Here is a 23,397-nt window from a genome sequence, read left to right as displayed (position 1 = left end):
ATCAGCAAAACTTAGTTTTGTTATTTCAGCGGTTTCAACAATGTTTAAAATTTTGTTGTTTGGTTTCACAGTGGTTTCACAGTTAACAATTTACCAGTCTGTCTGATCATGGTGAGAGTGTAACCTATGTTATCCTACACACTAGGGGACCAGAAAAAAAATGTCAAATTCTGCAGGGTGTCAGAATAATCAGGTTTTCTGTGAGGATAGGCATATTTTGGAACCATGAAAATGTATCGGTTAAAGCAGAATGTTGGAATACTAAGGTGCCAGATTAGGCAGGTTACACTGTATATGATACATACAAATACCCTTTAACCAATAGCTAGCCTGCAGAAGCTACCCTGACACATAGCTGCTCTGGCTATTGCAAGAAAAGTGAGAGATCTTCATATTAAATATTAATGTAATAAAAAGTTGTTACTGACTGTGAAAATGACCATTTGCATGGTGATTCACAATATATTAGCCATTCTAATATGACGTGCTTCTTTAGCTTTGTAAACAACACTGTGATAAAATTCTCGATATATCTATACTTAGCCCAGACTCCAAGATGTACACAAATGGCTGTTTAAATATGCCTCCCACGTAAATCCACATGTATCGTAACCTATGTGTAAACGGTTGTGGATTTCGCTATTAACAATTACAATTGAATAAAACCCTACAGAACATTTATTCTGATTCTGATGCATAACAAAAAGAATGTACACATAAGAGAACGGAAAAATGGACAAAAACAAAACAAATTAAAATTCCGCGAAATTCCAGAAATGATTTTTGCGCATTAAAATCATTTCAAAACATGACGTCATACGAATGAAAACGTCAAAGCTGAAGGTTTTTCTATTGCGTTTACCTTCTAAACTCGGATACAATTGCATTAAAATAAAGTATTGAGGTAGGTGTTGCTTGTTTTCTGTTCTATTGCAATATACGCACATTTACTGATTTCAGCAAGTCAACATGGCGGCTCCTTGGTTACAACATGTCAACAGTGAATTTAACGGTAGCTTACGATAAAAAATGCAAATCTAAAATTGCAAATGTTGGGTTTACTGAGAAGTAAAAAAAGTAATCACATTTTTTTTTCTAGCGGTTGGTTAAGAAATCATTCATGCAGGTTTATTAGATTTGTTTTACATTTATCGAACAGTGGGTAAAATAGAACAGCCACACACACGGTATACCCATCATCGCTTCAGTTTTTTAATGATCGTATTTGTCGTATTAGAATTGAAATAATTCATGGAAGCCATAGATTTGTTGTAAATTTACACATGGCCTGGGCCGTGATATTCGTTAATTTTATCCCTCGCTAACGCTCAGGATAAAATTCGAATATCACGGCCTAGGCCATGTGTTAATTTCCAACAAATCTATGGCTTCCATAAATTATATCTTAAATCTTTCATTGTCTATGCATTTGTGTTTTGATTTCACATAATTTATTTTACAGAAAATAGCGCAGAGGAAAAAAGTGGCGATAAAAAAGCAGTCTGAGATCAAACAGTATCTGTAAGTGTTAGTCACTAACTTGTTATTTAGTTTTGGACGGGCATTGATGAAAGACGTCTTCTGATTGGCTAAAAGCCTGCTTGTGTCTATCAACTCATAGACATAATTTTGTCATGTGACTCAAGCCATCATGAATTACTCCTGAAAAACAGATTTCAGAATTAAATTATTAGGAATGACTGTAATATTTTTATGCCCCATTTGAAGGCATTATGTTTTCTGGTCTATGCGTCCGTTCGTTCGTCTGTTTGGCACGCTTCAGGTTAAAGTTTTTGGTTAAGGTAGATTTTGATGTAGTTCAAGTCAAACAACTTGAAACTTAGTACACATATTCCTTATGATAAATTTTAATGCCAAATTAGAGTTTTTTCCCCATTTTCACGTTCCACTGAACATATAAAATGATAGTTTGGATGGGGCATACATGTACTGGGGACACATTCATGTACTGTCTGTTTGAATTTCCCTCAAGTATTGTGCACACTTTTAAATAACTCGCTTTGCTGGTTATTTAGGTGTGCACTGTCAACGTTGAAGACACATTTGGTTGCCAGACATTAAATGAATAACTTTAAATCTCATTGAAATTATACCACATGGTTCCATATCATATTGGATTGAGTATGGAGGTAATTACCCTAAACAAGCAGTCATATCACATATAAGCAGTGTTCTCCCCAGAAATTTTGGATAGCATCACATTTGGCGTAAAAAATAAATTGTATCTTTTTTCAATGTAATTTATCGTGTCGTGGCAACGCTTTATTTCCTTTATGTTATATACATTATTGTTTATTACAAAATGTATTATATTTTTAGTATGCTATAGGCCCTTATTTGGTAAATAAAATATTCTATTCCACCCTATTCTTTGTTTTTATCTTGTTGAATTCATAACTGAGAATACAATTAAACTATAACCATGATAACAGTATTTTCAGTTTATGTTTTCTATATTCATTTATAGTTCCAGAATTGTTTTTTTCATCTTAGTCTAAATAAAAATATATGTGTGGTTCCAGTTACCCTACCTATACCCAGCTAAATGAATGAATGGTTTATTATAGTGCAACTAGCATAGATACAATTGCACTAAATATGTAGGAAAAAACATGAGTTCTTAATAAAAAAATTGAATAGAAAAATTCTTTATCATGTCTTTGAAACATATTGGTTCATGGTCCCAGTTGTTTCTTTTTACAAAATGATATGTTTTTAAAGGCAGTGCTTTAAGGCCTGACTTTCAAGTCATGAGGTTCATCTTTCCTTACGCAAATCTTTGCTGGGGGTCATTTTGCAAGAAATAGATCCGGAAATGTTTAAATTTCTCCTTTACTTTTTGTGGTATGTATTGGTTTTTGTTCCTTTCATTTACATTGGGAAATAAAGAAACGATCAGTGTGTATTGTTCGTTTTAAAAATCTGTTTATTAATGTGTCTTTTGCATTATAAGCAGTCAATCTGATTACAAACTATCATTATTCGAATTCCGTGTGGAAAGAGGTCCGTTCAATTTCGAGTACTATTTGCGATCTAAAGATATTTTAAAATCATTTCACTCGTTGATATAACATGATATTATAATTAAAAGTCGACTGACCGTGAATTATATTGCATAATATACAATTTAAAGTATTTCTGTACGTGAAGCCGTATGACGTTATAGTTATTTCGGTCTCAGTTATGTAAAATATGAAATTATCGTTCCTGAATAGGGTTCCACTAATAAAAGACAAGAAGCGTCAAAAAGTGATAAGAAGCGACAATAAAATTAAAATAGCGATAAGAAGCGACAATATAATTAATTTAGCGAGAAGAAGCGTCAAGAAGACTATATAGCGACTATACATAAATAAAAAAAATGTCATTGCAACAACTTATTCCCCATAGATATTGAAAAAAACATGCATTATTTTTTATTATAGGGGCGGTTATAAAACATTTTTTATATAACTGTACATTGATAGATAAAAATATGTTTTTATTAAGAAGAAAGGGATTAGTTTTTATTAGATATAAAAAAAAAATATATTTTATGCACACGCTAAAAATTGGCCATCAAAACAAAAAAAAATCAATTTCCTTTTAAAGAATTTATTGAATCAAAACCATGCAATATCATTTCCTTTCTAACAGTGAAATTCTTCTTTTTCATAGGGACATATTTGATAGGTGTAGCTTCACCCTATCACATCAAATGAGAATAGCCTCGTGAGAGAATTACGATTCGCTTGTCCCTTGTTAGTTATTGTCGCTTCGTCACTAAATTAAACTTCTTGTCGCTGTTTGTCTCTAAAATTCTTCTTGTCTCTTATTAGTGAGACCAGTCAGTTCCGTCCTTAACTTCCGTTTTTGCACTGCAAAACAATCACACAATTAACGATGCCTAGTCCTTGTTGGTGTGTACCTGAGTGTCATTTAAGAGGAGGACTTGCATTTCTAAATGACTTAATAAGAAGGAAAAGTTGGATCAACGCCATGGCTCAAACGTAGATTGTCATGTGCGATGCAATCGTAGAACCCATATCAATCAGCTGTTGTTTGCAAGGCACATTTTACTGAAAACGACTACGTTCAGGAAACTATTCATGGTAAAACTTTATTTTCTTTAAGAAATATATACTGTTATTCATATAATCGCCATGCAAGTAAACCAAAGTCTGTTTGCAACCGCAATTATCGTTTTAGAATAAAAAGGGGGGTGAATTCAAGACGTCACAACTTTTGGGATTACGATTCAATATCATCTGTTTGACATTTTTTTGTTAATACTACAATTGTATGGTTTTTCTACAAGAGATATATTATACTGATAATTATTTTAGCAGTAATTATGTAAATTTCGGTTGTAATGACAAGAATTCATGAGCTATGCCTCGGGCTTTCTTGAAAAATATCAATGACAATGTAAACAGGAACAAAACATTGACATGAATGATGCTCTCCACCTATGTTATAGTTATTTAGGTATGTGTGTTGCACAAGTCTTTCACAAGTTTCAAAAAAGCTAATGTTGTAAAAAAAATTTCAGGGCACATACCCACTTTATAGAGACTTGTCTACTGCCATGCATTCCCATCCTATTTTTCATGCACCATTTGTAAGCAAGAGACTGAATGGTTTACAAAATTAAAAATCAGGACGGTGTCCCGTTAAACCAAAAGAACTAAACTGGATGAATATTGTAGGAGAAATCTAGAGGAAAGTTTTGATTTGTGAAATTGGTTTTCCCGAACAGATGTACATTCATCCTGCAGGAAAGATTTATAACTGTCCACCACCAACTGACGAGCTAATGTTGAGCTTCACAGATGGAATTACTCAAACACCATAAATGCCTATGTTTTCAGCACAGATTTCACAAATCATGACACAGCTGTGCATTTTTATGCCCCACCTACGATAGTAGGGGGGCATTATGTTATCTGGTCTGTGCGTCCGTTCGTCTGTTCGTCCGTCCCTCTGTCCCTCTTCAGGTTAAAGTTTTTGGTCAAGGTAGTTTTTGATGAAGTTGAAGTCCAATCGACTTCAAACTTGGTACACATGTTCCCTATGATATGATCTTTTTAATTTTAATGCCAAATTAGAGTTTTTACCCCAATGTCACGGTCCACTGAACATGGAAAATGATAGTGCGAGTGGGGCATTCATGTACTGTGGACACATTCTTGTTTATACCTGTTAAGAGTCGAAAACTAAATATTATTTTTATATAAATAAACATATATTGTGTCATTTTAGAACTTATATTTTTCCAAAGGATGCATGAATGAAAGTAGTGAAATTCATTTTGCTTTGATATATAGATTTGAATTACAATTGTTCATGTTATTGTAATGCATATAAAAATAAGGAGATGTGGCACAATGTAAATATATGATATTCTGTGAGTTTATCAAACTAAAGGGGATAAGAAATGGGTATAAGCAGTTACAGGACTGTACTACTGTACAATCTCCAACAATGAGAAAAACTCATACTGTAAAGAGAATTTCATATTTACAAGTAAGTTTTGTTTTTGCATTGAATAATTTTCTTCTATTGTCTTAAAAGCAAATATGGGAAGTGGTTAAAATGCTAATGAGACAGCTTTTATGGCCACCAGATGTCATTGTTACCTTGATTAAAAACTCCTTTTTAGCTCACCTGACCTGACTCATCACTTGGTTTCGTCGTCCATAAACTTTTACAAAAAATCTTCTCTGAAACTACTGTGCCAAATTTAACCAAACTTAGCCAAAATCATCATTGTGGTATCTAATTAAAAAAATGTGTGGTTAGACCCGGTCAACCAACCGAGATGGCCACTATGGCCAAAAATAGAACATACAGGTAAAATGTAGATTTTGGCTTATAACTCTGAAACCAAAGCATTTAGAGCAAATCTGACATACATTGTAGGGTGAAATTGTCTCTTCAGTGAAGATCTATCTGCCCAGGAATTTTCAGACAAATCTGACAACCCGTTGATGGATTGCTGCCCCCAAATTAGTAATTTGAAGGAAATTTTGCAGAGTTTGGTTATTATCTTAAATATTATTATAGATAGAGATAAACTGTAAACAGCAATAATGTTCTGCAAAGTAAGATCTACAAATAAGTCAATATGACCAAAATTTTAAGTTGACCCCTTAAAGAGTTATTGCCCTTTATAGTCAATTTTTAACAATTTTCATAAATTTTTGTATTTTTTGTTAATTTTTAAAAAATATTTTCAACTGTAAATACTGGGCCATGTTTATTATAGATAGAGATAATTGTAGCACCAAGAATGTTCAGTAAAGAAAGATCTACAAACACATCCCCATCATCAAAAACACAATTTTGTCATTTTATATGTGTCCGTTGTTTAATATGCACATAGACCGTCCAAGGTGAGTGACACAGGCTCTTGAGAGTCTCTAGGTCATTACAGGTAGATAACTTTATCATGTTTATACTGAAAAATAATTTTGCTTGGAGGGAGAATTTTAAAAAAGTTCTGTCTTCAAAAGAGTTGACATGTTACTATGTACATTAACCATTATGTTACTTGATGTTCTAGCAATACACACAGAACGGAGACTAGTCAATCTTTGTGAATTATTTTTCATAGGATAGGAGTAATTGAATATGTGTATATAATCAATAATTAAAAATAGTTTTATTTACATTAAAAAGGAAAAGTTCTTATGTCTTAAAAATGCATTTCATGGCGAGGTACAGAAAATATACTGTAAACAGTAGACTATAGATATAGGTGAACTAGGTACAAGAGAACTCTAAATCTTAAATACTACAAACCACCTCTGTTCTATGGACACAAATGATGGAAGATAATGATATAACTGGACTAGAAATACACACAACCTGTAATTAACTGCCTTTACAGCGCTTTCGCGCTTTGATTAACAAAGTTATCTACAAGTAGTCTGTTAATGCTTAGTTTTCTCTTTATGTATCATTGTTTTCTGTCTACTGTGCCATTTGTGCATATGTAATATTATTGTAAAATGCTGATTTTTGTCATATCTGGTCCGGTTCCGATCAGTAATTTACACTTAAATATTAAATGGCCGCCGGAAGCAATGAAAAATACGTAAATAACCAATGTTTGACAAGAGATTGGGAATGCATATGGCGTTTTTAATGCATTAAATAAATGAAACATATACACAAGCCAATTTTGATCACTTTCTAAAGAAAGTACAAAACTTATTTAGCCCAAAATCAAAATTTTCACTCTCGATTTACAAAAAGTAATAGGAAGAGAAAGAAAGTAATACTAATATATTAAAAGTCGTGAAAAGATAAGACTCAACCTCATTTTAAAAGAGAAAAATTGTTTGTTTCTTTGAATTTTCATTTTATAGCAAACATATATTTCGATTTTTTTATGATTTTCTGATTACGTTTTCCCCTGGTCGAAATTTGCCGATTGCAAACCACGTGGTATTAATCATGTCACAAGTGACAGCTTGGGGTATTCGTATCCAAACAGTTATCTCCCAAAGGGCAATTAACACCTATTTAACCACTCTAAATTGCCTCTATTGTCCGACTTGAAGGGATTACAATTAAAAGTGATATATTTTTTATGATCATAAGTGTTAATTAGATGAAAGTTCAAAATTTAGGAACGAGAAAAATAACATCCTGACTGAAATAATTATAGCGTTGAGGTAATAATTATAGCGTCGCAGTAATTATTATAGCGTCACGGGAAGAAATATAGCGTCGCGGTACCGCGACGCTAAAACGGCCTGGGGAGAACACTGATATAAGGCTGTACTCAGCAAGTCATTTTATTACCATATATGATAAGAACAATTTTTTGTGGATCAAATATGTTAATCAAATGATTTACTTTTATTTCACTTTCAATGTTTACATTCTTTTCCTATAAATAACAACACATGCACAATTCAGGCATTATCCCTCTTGGTGATTGGTGCGAGCACTTTTCTGATTTGTCAGACATAGACTTCCTATTTATAAATACTTGCAATACGAGGAACAAGCTCAAATTGTTTTGTTATACATTTCTCCATTATGACTGAACAGAATGACTTCATATTTATCTATTGTCATGAAAAACAATATAGATAGGAAAAAATCAGAAATGGCAATTACGTTGTAAATGGTGAGATCTACCTACTGTCTAACTGTCACTTGAAATTTTATCCAGAGAAATTGCTTTAAAATGACATTCTTTCCCTCATTATTGCCTATAACCTTGAAAACTAAATAAATACCAGAAAATCAAAAAATGTCAGCAAACCAGGATCTACAAATAGGTCAAACCTAGGCAAAATTGTTGGATGACAACTTATAAGAGTTATTGCCCTCTATTTTTTTCTTGTCCAGACTATGCTGTATATGAGGGTGGTAATTGGGGTACTTTCATGACGAATACAGTAAAAATTCTTGCCAAATGACATTAACAGTAATTGTTTGTGCATGACGATATAATATGCACTTACTTTTAAACGATTAAAAAATCAAATGGTTTTGACGAATCACATTAATTTTTTTCAAATAATAACGGTAACGATAATTATTTGAGACCTCTGACCAATCACGATGAGGATATTTTGACGAATCACGGTAAAATTTTAATCAATTTGATGCTAACGATAGCTGAAAATTGCCATTTGACGCCTGACGGTAAAGAGCATTACTACCTTCCTATATATAATTATGAAATATGATGAAGGGCAATAATGGCATTGCCATCTATGCTATGTACCTCGAAAAAATGTACCTTTCCTAACATAATTTATAACTCCACATTCAGTTTTACATTCTTTTTGGTCATGCCGTAAGCTTTTAAATATTTGTTATAATTGCTTAACTTGAAATTTCAATGTTTGACAATACACCTAATGCTATTTAAAAGCCTGTCCTAGGTGACCAGAGAATCTGCCCCACTTGAACTATTGACGTCATACAACAATCACTTTTCCATTGTGAAGTCAGATATTTTGTATTATGACATCAAAATTTTACGTGAACCTTTTTTGTGAAGTCCAGTATTGGCAGACAAATAGCAATAAGGAGTATAAAAAACCTTTTTTTATGCCCCACCTACGATAGTAGAGGGGCATTATGTTTTCTGGTCTGTGCGTCCGTTCGTCCGTCCGTCTGTCCCGCTCCAGGTTTAAGTTTTTGGTCAAGGTAGTTTTTGATGAAGTTGAAGTCCAATCGACTTCAAACTTTGTACACGTGTTCCCTATGATATGATCTTTCTAATTTTAATGCCAAATTAGATTTTTTACCCCAATTTCACGGTCCACTGAACATGAAAAATGATAGTGCGAGAGGGGCATTCGTGTACTGAGGACACATTCTTGTTTTTGGTTGTTATTTATGATAATTTTTTTCTATGTTTAGGAATGTATCCGGAGCAAGCAGTGGTCCAGTAAAATCAAAGGTAAATTGTTAAATAAAAGATCCAAAATATAGTACACATAGGTTGATGGAACAGAGACGATAGAAATCTGCAGAATGCAAAACTTAACCCTTTCAACGCTATACACGGCATATGCCGCGATGACAACAGATTTTTCATAAGGACTCTTAAACCGTTTGGTTTTCATTTCGGTCCTCTCTAATTTTTCCTTGTATGAATCCAGGATATGCAAGGTCTCATTTGCGCTTAAAATCCCGGCAATTTTTATTGTAAAATCATGCAGTAGAAGGAAAATAAAAACAAATATTTTGACAAATGCAAATGGCGGAAATCGGAAAAGAAGCTGTAAATATGGAAATTTTTCAGCATTTCTATGGTGAAACTGACGACGAGGATTAGTTAAACGGTTTCTTGTTATCTGAATGTGTTTATAACATTCAATTCGTGTGGGAAATATGATTTGATAGATCATTACGAGATGTAGAAAAAGGGGGAAAACGGAGGTTGACTGAAAATTTTGAGGATGGCGCCACTGATTTGTGCCACGATTACATCATACGCTACGGAATCGAGCATTTGGTGTCTTTTTTATTATATGGCAGATAAAACAACAAAATAGATGAAGACTTAAAGTAGTTTTTATTCAAAATTCAACACAAATGTAATAAATTACACCTTTTACCTGTTAATTACCTGAAAATGCAGGTAACCTGATAAAAATTTTACTGAAATAACTATCTAACATCTTGAGCATTTTTCATGCGATAACTTACTCTGTATCTCTTATAATAAAAAAGATACAACAGTCTGAAAAGGAATGTACTGTTCTAATGAATGAACACAAAAAAATGCAGCAGCAGCAGCCATTTTTCTATTTTTTTGTGTAGCATTGAGAGGGTTAATAAATGAGGATTCATTATTGATAACCAGATTCCTATGTTTGTCGAATTCCTGGGTATAGGAGAACCACAAAATTAAGTGTTCAACAAAAAGCAAATTTCCTCACAATTTACTTATAATAATAATAATAAATGAATCCACAGCATTTAAAACCATGCAACAACAAGAAATTCCTAACATTAATATTTGCAAGATGTGATGCCCTGTTAATTACTGAACACACATGTACATTATAATATTTTTTCCGTTATTTTCTGACAAACACATTTATACATAAGCTTTGATCAAATTTCTTGTAATTCTTATGTAAAATATTTGAAAAAGCTGCTTTTTGATTTTAAAAAAAATCTGAATTTGTAAAGAAAGTACTTTAAACATTAGATTTAACTTTTTCACTCTAACTTATATACCATTACCAAAATCTTAACTTCAATCCCTTAACATCTATCTTATGATTCAGTAGGCAAGGTTTTATATGTTTTTGTTGATTTATTTTTAGAATAAGCTCAGAGATGTAAAATCCGACCCAGGTGAAGATGAGGACGATGATGAGGAGCTCTCAGACAAGTATGAATTTCTTAGTACCAGTACACCAATTCATAGCTCAAAACTATCAGATAAACTGCAGCCAGCAAGCAAGTTAAAAGAAAAGGTATAAGCTACTATATATATTCTGAAAACTGTCTTGAATCAAATAATTTATAAGAATATTTGGTTATGTCTTCAAATGACAAACAAAAATGCAAGTGGGGCATCCATATACTTTGGACACATTCTTGTTCTGGAATAAAACTCATCAGTGACACAAAAAGATTGAAAAGTACAAATAAAATACAAAGTTGAAGAGCAGGAATTCAAGGCCTTCTATAATGAGCAGAACTTTTACTTTATATGGAACTACATAAAGCCCTGGTATGACTATGTGAAATTATTGGAACAAAACATTTAGTCTGACTTATAACAAACCAAATAATATATACTGTGGATTCATTTCTATTCTTTGGATACCAATTTTCGTGGATTTTGTGTGAACAGGGAAACCACAAATTTAAATGTTCAACGAATTGCAAATTTGCTGTTTGATTAAATGCAGACTTTTAGAAAACTATGAAATCACAATATCCACGAAAATGCAAGTTTATCTTAATCCACGAAAATTGGTACCCACGAAAGTAACTGAATCCAAAGTATATATATTGACAGCAACCATTCACAACAGCTACTGTATGCCTATGTGAATTTATATTTTTTCAGTCATTTGTTGAATATTATTAGATTTTAAAACTTTTGGAATATTGAGTTTATTAAATTGTAATTATATTTCTATTGAAGGTCAAATCCACTATTGAAAGTTTAAAGATTATCACACCCAAGAAAAAATTGAAAAGGCCATTAGAAAGTAGTGAAGAACATGGAAAAAATACACCACAGTCTAAAAAGAAAAAAGTTGCTCCATCACCGGTGAAAAAAATTAAAAAAGATAGTACAGATTCTTCATCATCCGAGTCTGACTCAGAAGAGGCAACTACGAAAACAAAGAAGTCACCATCAGCAACAGTCAAACAGTCCGATAAAAAATCTAAAAAAACAGAGAAAAAGTCTGAAGACTCGAGTAGTTCATCAGATTCAGACTCAGAAGATACAACCAATAAATCAATCAAACCAGAAGTGAAAAAGCTGAGTAAAAAAATGACAAAACAGGACAAGAAAGCCAAGGAATCTAGTAGTTCCTCACAGTCAGATTCAGGAAAAGCAATAAGTAAACAAAATAAATCAAGTGTTAAAAAAGTCACAGCCACTGAGAAAGATTCAGATTCATCTAGCTCATCTGAAATGGAAAGTACAGCTAATACCACGGTGAAAAAGTCCAGTCCTAAGAAGGCAAGTCCCAAAAAGGCAAGCCCTAAAAAGGGAACACCGGCTAAAAAAACTGGAAAAATTGAACAAAACAAATCTAGTTCATCTTCTTCCTCCTCCTCATCATCCTCGGACTCAGATGAAGAAAAAGATACTAAAAGCAGAGTAAAAAAGAATCCTAATACTACAGTGACTCCATCATCATCAATGCAACAAAAATCTAAGAAGGTGAGATAAAAAGAAATTTTTAGGGAATTCAAACAGGGTTGTGGAAGTTTTTGCTGTGACCACTTTTTTCCCTTTCAAATTTGAAATTGTAATTTTTACTAGTCCGAAAGTAAAGCTACTTTCCCTTATGTCTTCATGAATGAAATGAAGAAAATGTATTTTACTGTAAACATGCATGTTTCTAAAATAAGTTTTAAATGTATTGAAAATGGTATTCATGTTTTTTTTAATTCAATGATAAAAAGATTAGTGTTGATCAATGAGATAGAAACCAGCCACAATTAAGTCTATAGTCATGATACTGTTGAAAGTGGCATTAAACACAATCAATCAATCAAAGAATAATACACACTCGCTTAACATTATCCTATGCGAGAAATTGTACCCGGTTATACAACAATAATTTAATTTTGGATGTAACACATCTTCTGACGTGGTTATTGTCGAGCCTGCAACTTTTGTTGCAGAAAGCTCGACATAGGGATAGTGATCCGGCGGCGGCGTTAGCTCACTTCTTAAAAGTTTTATATTTTAGAAGGTGGAAGACCTGGATGCTTCATACTTTGTATATAGATGCTTCATGTTACAAAGTTTCCGTCAGTCACATGTCCAATGTAGTCACATGTCCAATGTCCTTGACCTCATTTTCATGGTTCAGTGACCACTTGAAAAAAAAGTTCAAATTTTTTGTAATGTTGAATTCTCTCTTATTATAAGTAATAGGATAACTATATTTGATATGTGCGTACCTTGCAAGGTCCTCGTGTCTGTCAGACAGTTTTCACTTGACCTCGACCTAATTTCATGGATCAGTGAACAAGGTTAACATGGTTAAGGTTTGGTGGTCAAGTCCATATCTCAGATACTATAAGCAATAGGGTTAGTATATTCGGTGTATGGAAGGACTGTAAGGTGTACATGTCCAACTGGCAGGTGTCATCTGACCTTGACCTCATTTTCATGGTTCAGTGGTTATAGTTAAATTTTTGTGTTTTGGTCTGTTTTTCTCATACCATATGCAATAGATCTACTATATTTGTTGTATGGAATGATTGTTAAGTGTACATGTACATGTCTAGCGGGCAGATGTCATGTGACCTTGACCTCATTTTCATGGTTCAGTGGTCAAAGTTAAGTTTTTGAGTTTTGGTCTTTTTATCTAATGCTATATGCCATAGGTCAACTATATTTGGTGTATGGAAATATTTTATGATCTTTATGTCAGTCGAGCAGATTTTATTTAACCGTGACCTCATTTTCACGGTTCATTGCACAGTGTTAAGTTTTTGTGTTTTGGTCTATTTTTCTTAAACTAAGTAATGTGTCAACTATATATGTTGTATAGAAGCATTGTTAGCTGTACCTGTCTGCCTGGCATGGTTCATCTGACCTTGACCTCTTTTTCAAGGTTCATTGGTCTTTGTTTAGTTATCTTGGTTAATGTTAAGTTTATGTGACAGTTGTAATAAAGCTTAGCTTTATACTTAGGACTATCAACATAATATCAATGATTAGTATAGAAGGCGAGACATTTCAGCGTGTGCACTCTTGTCTTTATCCGTTAATTAAGTCGTGTGACCGTGACGTCATCAAAGTTTTTTCATGGTTTACTCCGATCTAAAATGGAATTTAGAATTAAATTAGAAGAAATAACTGTAATATTTTATCTGTCTATTTGAAATAACATAAAAAATGTGGTGCAACGCAGGTTATTTAATGTGCACCACATTTTTTATGTTATTTCTTCATAGACAGAAAAAATGTAAGTCAATCCTTAAATACATAATACTGAATCATCATAAAGTTAAGGAAGGTGTATATAAATTTTTCTTTTAAAAAAGAGTAAAATTTGAATTTCACTTGCTATATATATATATATATTCATGATATATGCATAAACAAATATTTAATTTTGATATATTAGGCTGGAGAGACTTGATATTTAATAATTTAATACAACGTTACTTTTTGGCTAGCGAAGAAGTATGTGTGTTCACCGTACCCCTACCTACCCTAATTTTTAGCCCCTATTCTTTTACCATTATTTTTTATCAAGCACTGTTCAAGTCGCAATGTTGCTCCTATACACTCAATTTAAAAAAATATATTAAAACATGAAAAAAAGTTCCTCCCTATAGCTACCTACCCTATTTTCTTCAGCATTTAACAATAATCATACTATTTTTGTTTTGGCCTTTACATATATATCGTAAATTCAGAAATTATTGCATGCAATTTAGTCATTTTCGACTAAATTACAATTTAAATTATTGCAATATTTAGAAAATCCTTTTAAAATTCATATAACAAATTTCTAAATGCTAGTTTAATTTATTACGATTATAACCATATAACCCTGTCGCATTTGTCGCAATGATAAAACATCACAATAATTTCTGATTTTACAGTATTTGACTGAAGGATAATTTCGTGTGTTGTAGGTTATCTTGAGGGCCAACCCATTTACCAAGGGGATGGTAGATAGTGATTCAGATTCTGATTCTGGAAGTGAAACGGAGAAAACAGAAAAGGTAATCTACACATAGTTTACAACATGATGTGTGTGTGTTACATCCATAGGTAGATCCTGAAAAGGGGGGTGCTTTTACTATGCTTTGGTTTTACCTTGTCTCAGGTAGCTGATGCTTTCATAGCTGACATCCATTATCACTCAACACGTACACACTTCTGTTTAGGGTCCAGCTGAAGCATGCCTCCACATGCATGATTGCCTTGCTGTATTGATTCTGAAGACTCATTGGTGGCCTTCTGCTATTTGGTCGAATTTTTGTCCCATTCTCAATTTTATTCATAGCTGTTGTTTTCTATACAGAAATAAAATATGATAATGGAGTTCCTCACATTTGTTGTCAGCCAATCAAAATTATGGATTCTCATATTTATTATAAAAACATAATCATACCTTGAACATATTTACTTGCACAGTTCCACGTGTGGAGCAGGATCTGCTTACCGTACTAGATCTAGAGCACCTGAGATCACCACAGTGTTTGGTGGGATTCGTGTCTTTAGTTTTGTATGTTGTGTGTTGTGTACTGCTGTTTGTCTTTTGGTCTTTTTCTTATATTGTCAGTTTATTTCACCTTATGAGTTTGTATGTCCCTGCTTTGAATGCTTTCATTTATCATTTACATATTGATAATACATTTGTACATACAATGATTACAAAGATTTATAAACCTAATAATAATCTTTCAGATGAAAATATTTATTTGCATTTATATATAAACAAATTCTCTGAATATTTCAATTGACATACCTAATTGATAAAACAGTGTAACTTGCCGAATACAACATCTTAGTATTCCAACGTTCTGCTTTAACCAACACATGGTTCCAAAATATGCCTATTCTTGCAGGATAAACCAGAGTATTCTGACACTCTGCTTAATAAAAAAAAATTTGGAACCCCCAGTGTGTCTGATAACACATGTTACACTGTATTTTTAAATTTTTACAATATGAGTATGTAATTTTTTGTTTCAGGCTTCACCAAAGAAGAGCAAGTTTAAAGCTTTGAACTCGAAGTCAAAGTCCAGCACTTCATCATCCTCCGGTGGCGATTCAGATTAATTACATGTACTTTTATATCTTTATATCTAAACTGAAGAATTGCAGTTAACTTCATCATCCTCTGGTGGTGATTCAATTATTACTTCCCTTTGTTAACACATTGTGAAATAACCGTTCAATCCCTTTATATACACTGTGTATAACATAATGGAAATTTGTTAATTACTTTTTATTTTGCCCCACCTACAATAGAAGAGGGGCATTATGTTTTCTGGTCTGTGTGTCCGTTCAGCCATGTGTCCCCCTTCAGGTTAAAATTTTTGGTCACGGTAGTTTATGATGAAGTTGAAGTCCAATCAATTTGAAACTAAGACCAAATATTCCCTATGATTTGATATTTCTAATTTTAATGTGAAGTTAGACCCCAATTTCACGGTCCACTTAACATAGAAAATGATAGGGCATGATATCGGTGTACTATGGACACATTCTTGTTTAAACAGTGATGAAAAGAAAGTAATATACTGCAACACACTCGTAGACTTAGGGGGTTTGAGGTGTGCAAACAGATTCCCCTTGAAAACAAACAAACACTGATATATTCGATTTTAAAGTTAGATTCATATTATTAATCCTTTTAGAATATGGAACTTAGATTTAATCTTGTAAAATTGTCCCCATAAGCAAGGGGTCCACTATATTTTGTGTATGGAAATAATTGTAAGGTGAAAATGTCTGACTAAGTCATACATGACATAAATTTCCATTCCTGTGATTGATGTCATGAAACATTTGCAGTAAGTTTTGTTCTAAATGATGTTATGCCCCTTACAAAAATATGCTAATCTTGACTGGTTCTTTCCCCGTTTGTAGGTGGTACTTTTCAATTTATTTCACAAATACCTTAATTCCTACATTTAGACAGTATTTGTCAATACCATAGTAGGGTATAAAGAGTAACCCCTCCTAATGAATGGCCTGATAATGTGTATTTTTCAATTTATTTCACAAATACCTTAATTCCTAAATTTAGGCAGTATTTGTCAATAGCTAATAGGGTATAAAGAGTAACCCCTCCTAATGAATGGCCTAATAATGTGGTAGTTGATCACATGCATTGTATATGGACCTCCCATCTCTTTTTTTCCTGACTTTTATATGTAATTGGTATCATTGTACATTGGAGCTTTGCTATCCCCCACCACCCTTTTTTTTTCTCAAATCCCAGCTTCACTATGATATTTTTAATCAACATATAAATGTTGTCAGTTGAGTGTCAGTTACATTGTAAATTAGGTTTTTGACCATCACATATTATATAACATCTTTCTTCTTAATTTACTTCTGAAGTTACAGTACTCATTGTTTTGTTTGTAGAGACTATTTACATTCATCATTTAATTAGTGGTTGGTTCTTACAGTAAAATTTTGTAATTGGAATTCCTCAAAGAATAAACGATAACTTGATTGTGTTTTTCTTTGCTTAGAACCATCAGTACATAATTGGAATGTGAGCTTAGTTTGCAAAAAATATAATTGACCAGTTCAATAGACATTATAATTACCTCCAGGAACTTACTGAAGGTTGATAATGTTCTAGATATGATGTTTAGTGTAATGTATTTGTTTTATTATTTTGTTCTTCCTATATGTAGGTTCCATTTCTTTGTTGACATTTTTTTGTTAGATATTTAACCATTTGTTGAAAAGCAATTAAAAGTTATATATTGATGGAAAATAAGAGTTTTTCTACTGTCATAAACATGTGAAAGTTTATAGATGAGTCAGATCATTACTTTTATTTGTGCAAGAATGCAGTTGAAAACAAGTAACACAGAATTTTGGCATGTCCTTTCAAAATTACAAGTAGGTTAGTTTTCTCGTTTGAATTGTTTTACAATGTCATTATTATGTGGTATGGGCTTTGCTCATTGTTGAAGGCCATACAGTGACCTATAGTTGTTAATTTATGTGTCATTTTGGTCTCTTGTGGAGAGTTGTATCATTATTGGCAATCATACCACATCTTTTTTATATTAAAGATTTCACAGAATTTTTTTTTTTTTTCAAGCCTTTTGCTATTCAAGGTTATTTGAATAATGCTTGGTTTTTTTTAAAGAGAAAATCGTCTTTCATTTTCATTTAATATGTTAAAGAGGTTGATTTCTGTGATGTTAATATTGTTGTTATAAAATTTTAGACCATCAGTTAACCATGATTGTGTAATGTATCAAAAATGTTAAAGGAGTCAAGATGTACAATTTGGATGAACTTTTATAACCAGTATTTAGGATAAAATTGTATGCCATAATAGTTTATATATTTTCACGAAAATTGTTGTTTTATCTCAAAGATTAACTAGGTATATTTTATAAGTTAAATACTGATTTGTCCATTTCAGAATCTGACAGATTATGGAATTATTTTTGTAATATATGTATTACAATGAGGTCAGATAATTGAACTTCTGACAGTTATTTTATTTTGTCAAATTGGCATTAGTTACGAGATAAAATTTTAAATATTTTATAATTTTTTGTTTGTTCAATCATTTAATTTATGAAAGTGAAGTTATGAATTAATTCACCTTAAGCATCTCATATGCTTTATTTTTGTCAAAATAAGCTAATAAACATCGCTGATGATTTATTCCCTTGCAAGTGAATATTTCAACTTCATTGAATATGTAACTTTGAATTAACCCCTTAGCTAGAGATGGGTTATGCATAAGCTAGATGTGTTCACCTATTTAAAGAAAGAGAATGTTAATTATTCGAACTTGAGGTATTTAACCTAGTACACCACTTTGATTTATGTATACTGTCAACACGAAATTGGCGATCCTATAACACAAATTTCTGTACCAACAACATATAATTTAAAAAAAAACTCAGTATAAAAAAAATTAGAAATTTAAGTATGTTTTTCGCAAATTTTATTTGCATTCTATACAAATGTTCACGTTTTTTGAAAGAACTTAATCAATAATTATTTTAAAATATATTTGATAGTAATGTAAAACATGTAAAAATATAAAAACCACACAAGTACACACAAAATATTGAAAAACAAAAACCGTTTGATGTGTTTATAGAAAAAAAATTGTTGCATAATGTCGAAAGGTTAGATACATCTATCAAAGCCCGTTATGGACTGCTCCAATAAATTCGATCAACAATTGTGAATGTTTTATGATATATTACCATTTTATACTATGAATACTGTTAATCTTTTCATGAACTTTTTTTTCTCATAAAAATCTATATTTATCATATATGTGTATTAGGCCAAAAAAAGATATATGTGTGGTTCCAGTTAATATCATACTTTTTAGTCTTAATATTAGAAAAGACTTTTTTTGTTATTTTCATCAAGCACTGTTAGAGTCGGAATGTTGCTACCATAGACCATAATAGACACAATGTATAAAATAACACCATGAAATAAAAAAAAATCCTACCTATATATAGCTACGTACCCTTACTTTTTATGCCCCTGCCATAGCGGAGGGGGGCATTACATTTTGCCCATGTCCACCTGTATGTACATACTTCTCAAAGATGGTTTAGGTTCTTTAACTTTAGTTTACCTCAACCAAATGTTATGAAACTTGTATATACACAATGCTTTTTACCACAAAACACAGATTAAGTTTTAATTTTGGTGGCATCACTTAACCATTCTAGAGTAATTCCCCTTTACAAATGGAAAATTTTTTCGTTTTTGTTCTTCAACTTCTTTTTTTTTTTTTTTTTAGAAATAACTGGAACCATGCATACTATTTTATTTGGCCTTATAAAACATACTATAGAGTTATATTAATTCTAATTCATTGTTACATTTTGTATCTGGATCGTATATAACATGTATAATGATGCTTATGTAATATCAAAATGCCATGAATTTCAAGTCTGTGCACCAAAATCTTTCCTGCTTCCTGTTCTAAGTCAAATATTCCAATATTGTTCTTATATTAATGAGCAAAGTTTTGCCTAAACTTACTAATTTCGAATAAAATTTCACTTGTCTTCGGCATCAGACTTGTGGCTAATGGCACACTCTCTATTTATGTTTAATTTAGCTATATTATTACTTGAGATGCTAGGAAAGATTCTTTAAAAGTTATGTTATTATTTCAATTATTATTAATTTCAATTATTGTTATTTCATGAATTACATTTTTTTTTTTTTACCAATGCAAGGAAATGTTATTTATATGTAAAAATTGAACCATTAGAAGCTATGTCAATTTTGAATGTATTTTGTTGGAGTACAGATGTCTTTGTTCTTTTATAACAAAATTCCACTTGCACCAAAAAAAAGTGAATAATATTGTATTTGAAGCTTGTGCAGTGAAAAATATTTCATGAACAATTATGAGTATTTACTGTAAATTCAGAAATTATTGTGATGTTTTTATTATTGCGAAAAATTGGACAGGGTTATAATCACAATAGTTTAAACTTGTATTTTGAAATTTTCTATATGATTTAACAGGATTTTTCTCACTATCACAAAAATTAAATTAATGTTTTAGTCCAAAATTACATAATCGTGTTTTAGTCTAAAATGACAAAATGCAATAATAAATGAACGCAATAATTTCTGCATTTACAGTATGCTGCTCCAAAAATAGAGGTGCACATACAGTACTGTACCATCAATAGAGTTGCATTTCTTCTAATTTTATAACTAAAGAGAATATTCTCTGTAGATGAAAAGAACAAATATTTCATTATGATACAATAAAATTCTAGTAAATGTACAGTGAAACAATTGGGGAAATCATTTTCCAACAATTTTCCTCCAAAAAATGTTAAACCATATTGATGTTTATAGGTCCTTACTTAGAAGTATGTATTTTATTTAGGATAGTCAACTTTAGAGAGTTTTCATTCAATGGCAGCTACCCATCATGTTCAAAAATATTTTTTAATTTCAAGAAAACCAAGATAGATTTTCATAATTGTAAATAACCGTTGTAACTATTATATTTTTATCTTCATTTCATATAATCACTAAATAAGTTTGTAATTAAACATTATAGCTAGGTTTTCAGACTGCAATATTTTATTACAAAACAAGGATTTTCCAGAAATAAGGAAACTACATCAGTGTTATTCATAGAACATACTTTGGATCATTCTTTTTCGTGGGATATCAATTTTTGTGGATTTCATGGGTAAAGGTTAACCACGAATGCAAATATTCATCAAAATACAACTATTCTATAGGTTTGTATGCAGACTTTGGCAAAACCACCAAATTAAATATCCATGAAAATGCAATTTTTACTGAATCCAGGAAAATTGATACCCATGAAAATAAATGAATCAACAGTATATACATCTAACCAACTTGTACCATGTTATATTTAACTAACATACACTTTTATTTATCAATTCATTATCATTTTCTGGTAATAATGACTAATTAGAAAGCCTCATTCTGAATATTAGCCTGAAAACCTAGTGATATTTAGCCAGTCAGCATTTGGTACTATTTTGGTTTATTTAAAAGACAAAAATAAAAGAATATTAAGGAATTGGTGTTAGTTTTTCATTCCATCTAAGTTTAATGACTTGCATTCTTTCAGCTTACACTGTTTCTTGTGAAATTGAATATACATGCACATTCCTTTTTATGTGAAATTCAATATAGATGCACATTCCTTTTTGTGAAATTCAATATAGATGCACAATCAAGGAATGTCACTTATTGACGGGTCATTCTTATCTCAATCCTATCTTAAACACTTAGGAAGAATATTGATTCTACATTGAGCACACAAAGTAAATATTGATTCTACATTGAGCACAAAGTAAATATTGATTCTACATTGAGCACAAGATTCTACATTGAGCACAAAGTAAATATTGATTCTACATTGAGCACAAAGTAAATATTGATTCTACATTGAAAACAAAGTAAATATTGTTTCTACATTGAGCACAAAGTAAATATTGATTCTACATTGAGCACAAGATTCTACATTGAGCACAAAGTAAATATTGATTCTACATTGCGCACAAAGTAAATATTGATTCTACATTGAGCACAAAGTAAATATTGATTCTACATTGAGCACAAAGTAAATATTGATTCTACATTGAGCACAAAGTAAATATTGATTCTACATTGAGCACAAAGTAAATATTGATTCTACATTGAGCACAAAGTAAATATTGATTCTACATTGAGCATAAAGTAGATATTGATTCTACATTGAACACAAAGTAAATATTGATTCTACATTGAGCACAAAGTAAATATTGATTCTACATTGAGCACAAAGTAAATATTGATTCTACATTGAGCATAAAGTAGATATTGATTCTACATTGAACACAAAGTAAATATTGATTCTACATTGAGCACAAAGTAAATATTGATTCTACATTGAGCACAAAGTAAATATTGATTCTACATTGAGCACAAAGTAAATATTGATTCTACATTGAGCACAAAGTAAATATTGATTCTACATTGAGCACAAGATTCTACATTGAGCACAAAGTAAATATTGATTCTACATTGAGCACAAGATTCTACATTGAGCACAAAGTAAATATTGATTCTACATTGAGCACAAAGTAAATATTGATTCTACATTGAGCACAAAGTAAATATTGATTCTACATTGAGCACAAAGTAAATATTGATTCTACATTGAGCACAAAGTAAATATTGATTCTACATTGAGCATAAAGTAGATATTGATTCTACATTGAGCATAAAGTAGATATTGATTCTACATTGAACACAAAATGAGACTGCAGCTAGTTCCTGATTTAATCACTGAATAATATGGAAGACTTTTTTGTTTTTGCTGAATCGCATAGCGGTAGTGAAACAGTTTGTTCCTGGTTTGATCACAACTAAGACTTATGGCTGTTCCTGATTTAATCACAACTAAGACTTATGGCTGTTCCAGTTTTAATCACAACTAAGACTTATGGCTGTTCCTCATTTTTAATCACAACTAAGACTTATGACTGTTCCTCAGTTTTAATCACATGTAAGACTTATGGCTGTTCCTGATTTAATCACAACTAAGACTTATGGCTGTTCCGGTTTTAATCACAACTAAGACTTATGGCTGTTCCGGTTTTAATCACAACTAAGACTTATGGCTGTTCCTCAGTTTTAATCACAACTTAGACTTATTGCTGTTCCTCAGTTTTAATCACAACCAAGACTTATGGCTGTTCCAGTTTTAATCACAACTAAGACTTATGGCTGTTCCTCAGTTTTAATCACAACTTAGACTTATGGCTGTTCCTCAGTTTTAATCACAACTAAGACTTATGGATGTTCCAGTTTTAATCACAACAAAGAGTTATGGTTGTTCCTGATTTAATCACAACTAAGACTTATGGCTGTTCCTGATTTAATCACAACTAAGACTTATGGCTGTTCCAGTTTTAATCACAACTAAGACTTATGGCTGTTCCTCATTTTTAATC

The 23,397-nt window shown here is 31.6% G+C and overlaps 1 protein-coding gene across 1 annotated transcript in view; it reads left to right on the top strand.

The window, feature by feature from the left end:
- LOC139497284 (uncharacterized) overlaps nucleotides 1-21,476 on the top strand; it is a 64,414-nt gene extending 42,938 nt beyond the window's left edge. The window contains exons 10-15 of the mRNA XM_071285469.1: nucleotides 1,463-1,521; nucleotides 9,394-9,433; nucleotides 10,812-10,964; nucleotides 11,645-12,397; nucleotides 14,839-14,928; nucleotides 15,905-21,476. Of these exons, the coding sequence (XP_071141570.1) occupies nucleotides 1,463-1,521; nucleotides 9,394-9,433; nucleotides 10,812-10,964; nucleotides 11,645-12,397; nucleotides 14,839-14,928; nucleotides 15,905-15,991 (1,182 nt within the window). The 3' untranslated portion in view covers nucleotides 15,992-21,476. The remainder of the gene's footprint in view (nucleotides 1-1,462; nucleotides 1,522-9,393; nucleotides 9,434-10,811; nucleotides 10,965-11,644; nucleotides 12,398-14,838; nucleotides 14,929-15,904) is intronic.
- The last annotated feature ends 1,921 nt before the right edge of the window (nucleotides 21,477-23,397 follow it).

This window comes from Mytilus edulis, chromosome 12 (assembly GCF_963676685.1).
Source record: "Mytilus edulis chromosome 12, xbMytEdul2.2, whole genome shotgun sequence".
NCBI lineage: Eukaryota > Metazoa > Mollusca > Bivalvia > Mytilida > Mytilidae > Mytilus > Mytilus edulis.
The sequence above is the reverse complement of the archived record's forward strand: the minus strand, read 5'-3'. Positions and strand labels throughout refer to the sequence as shown.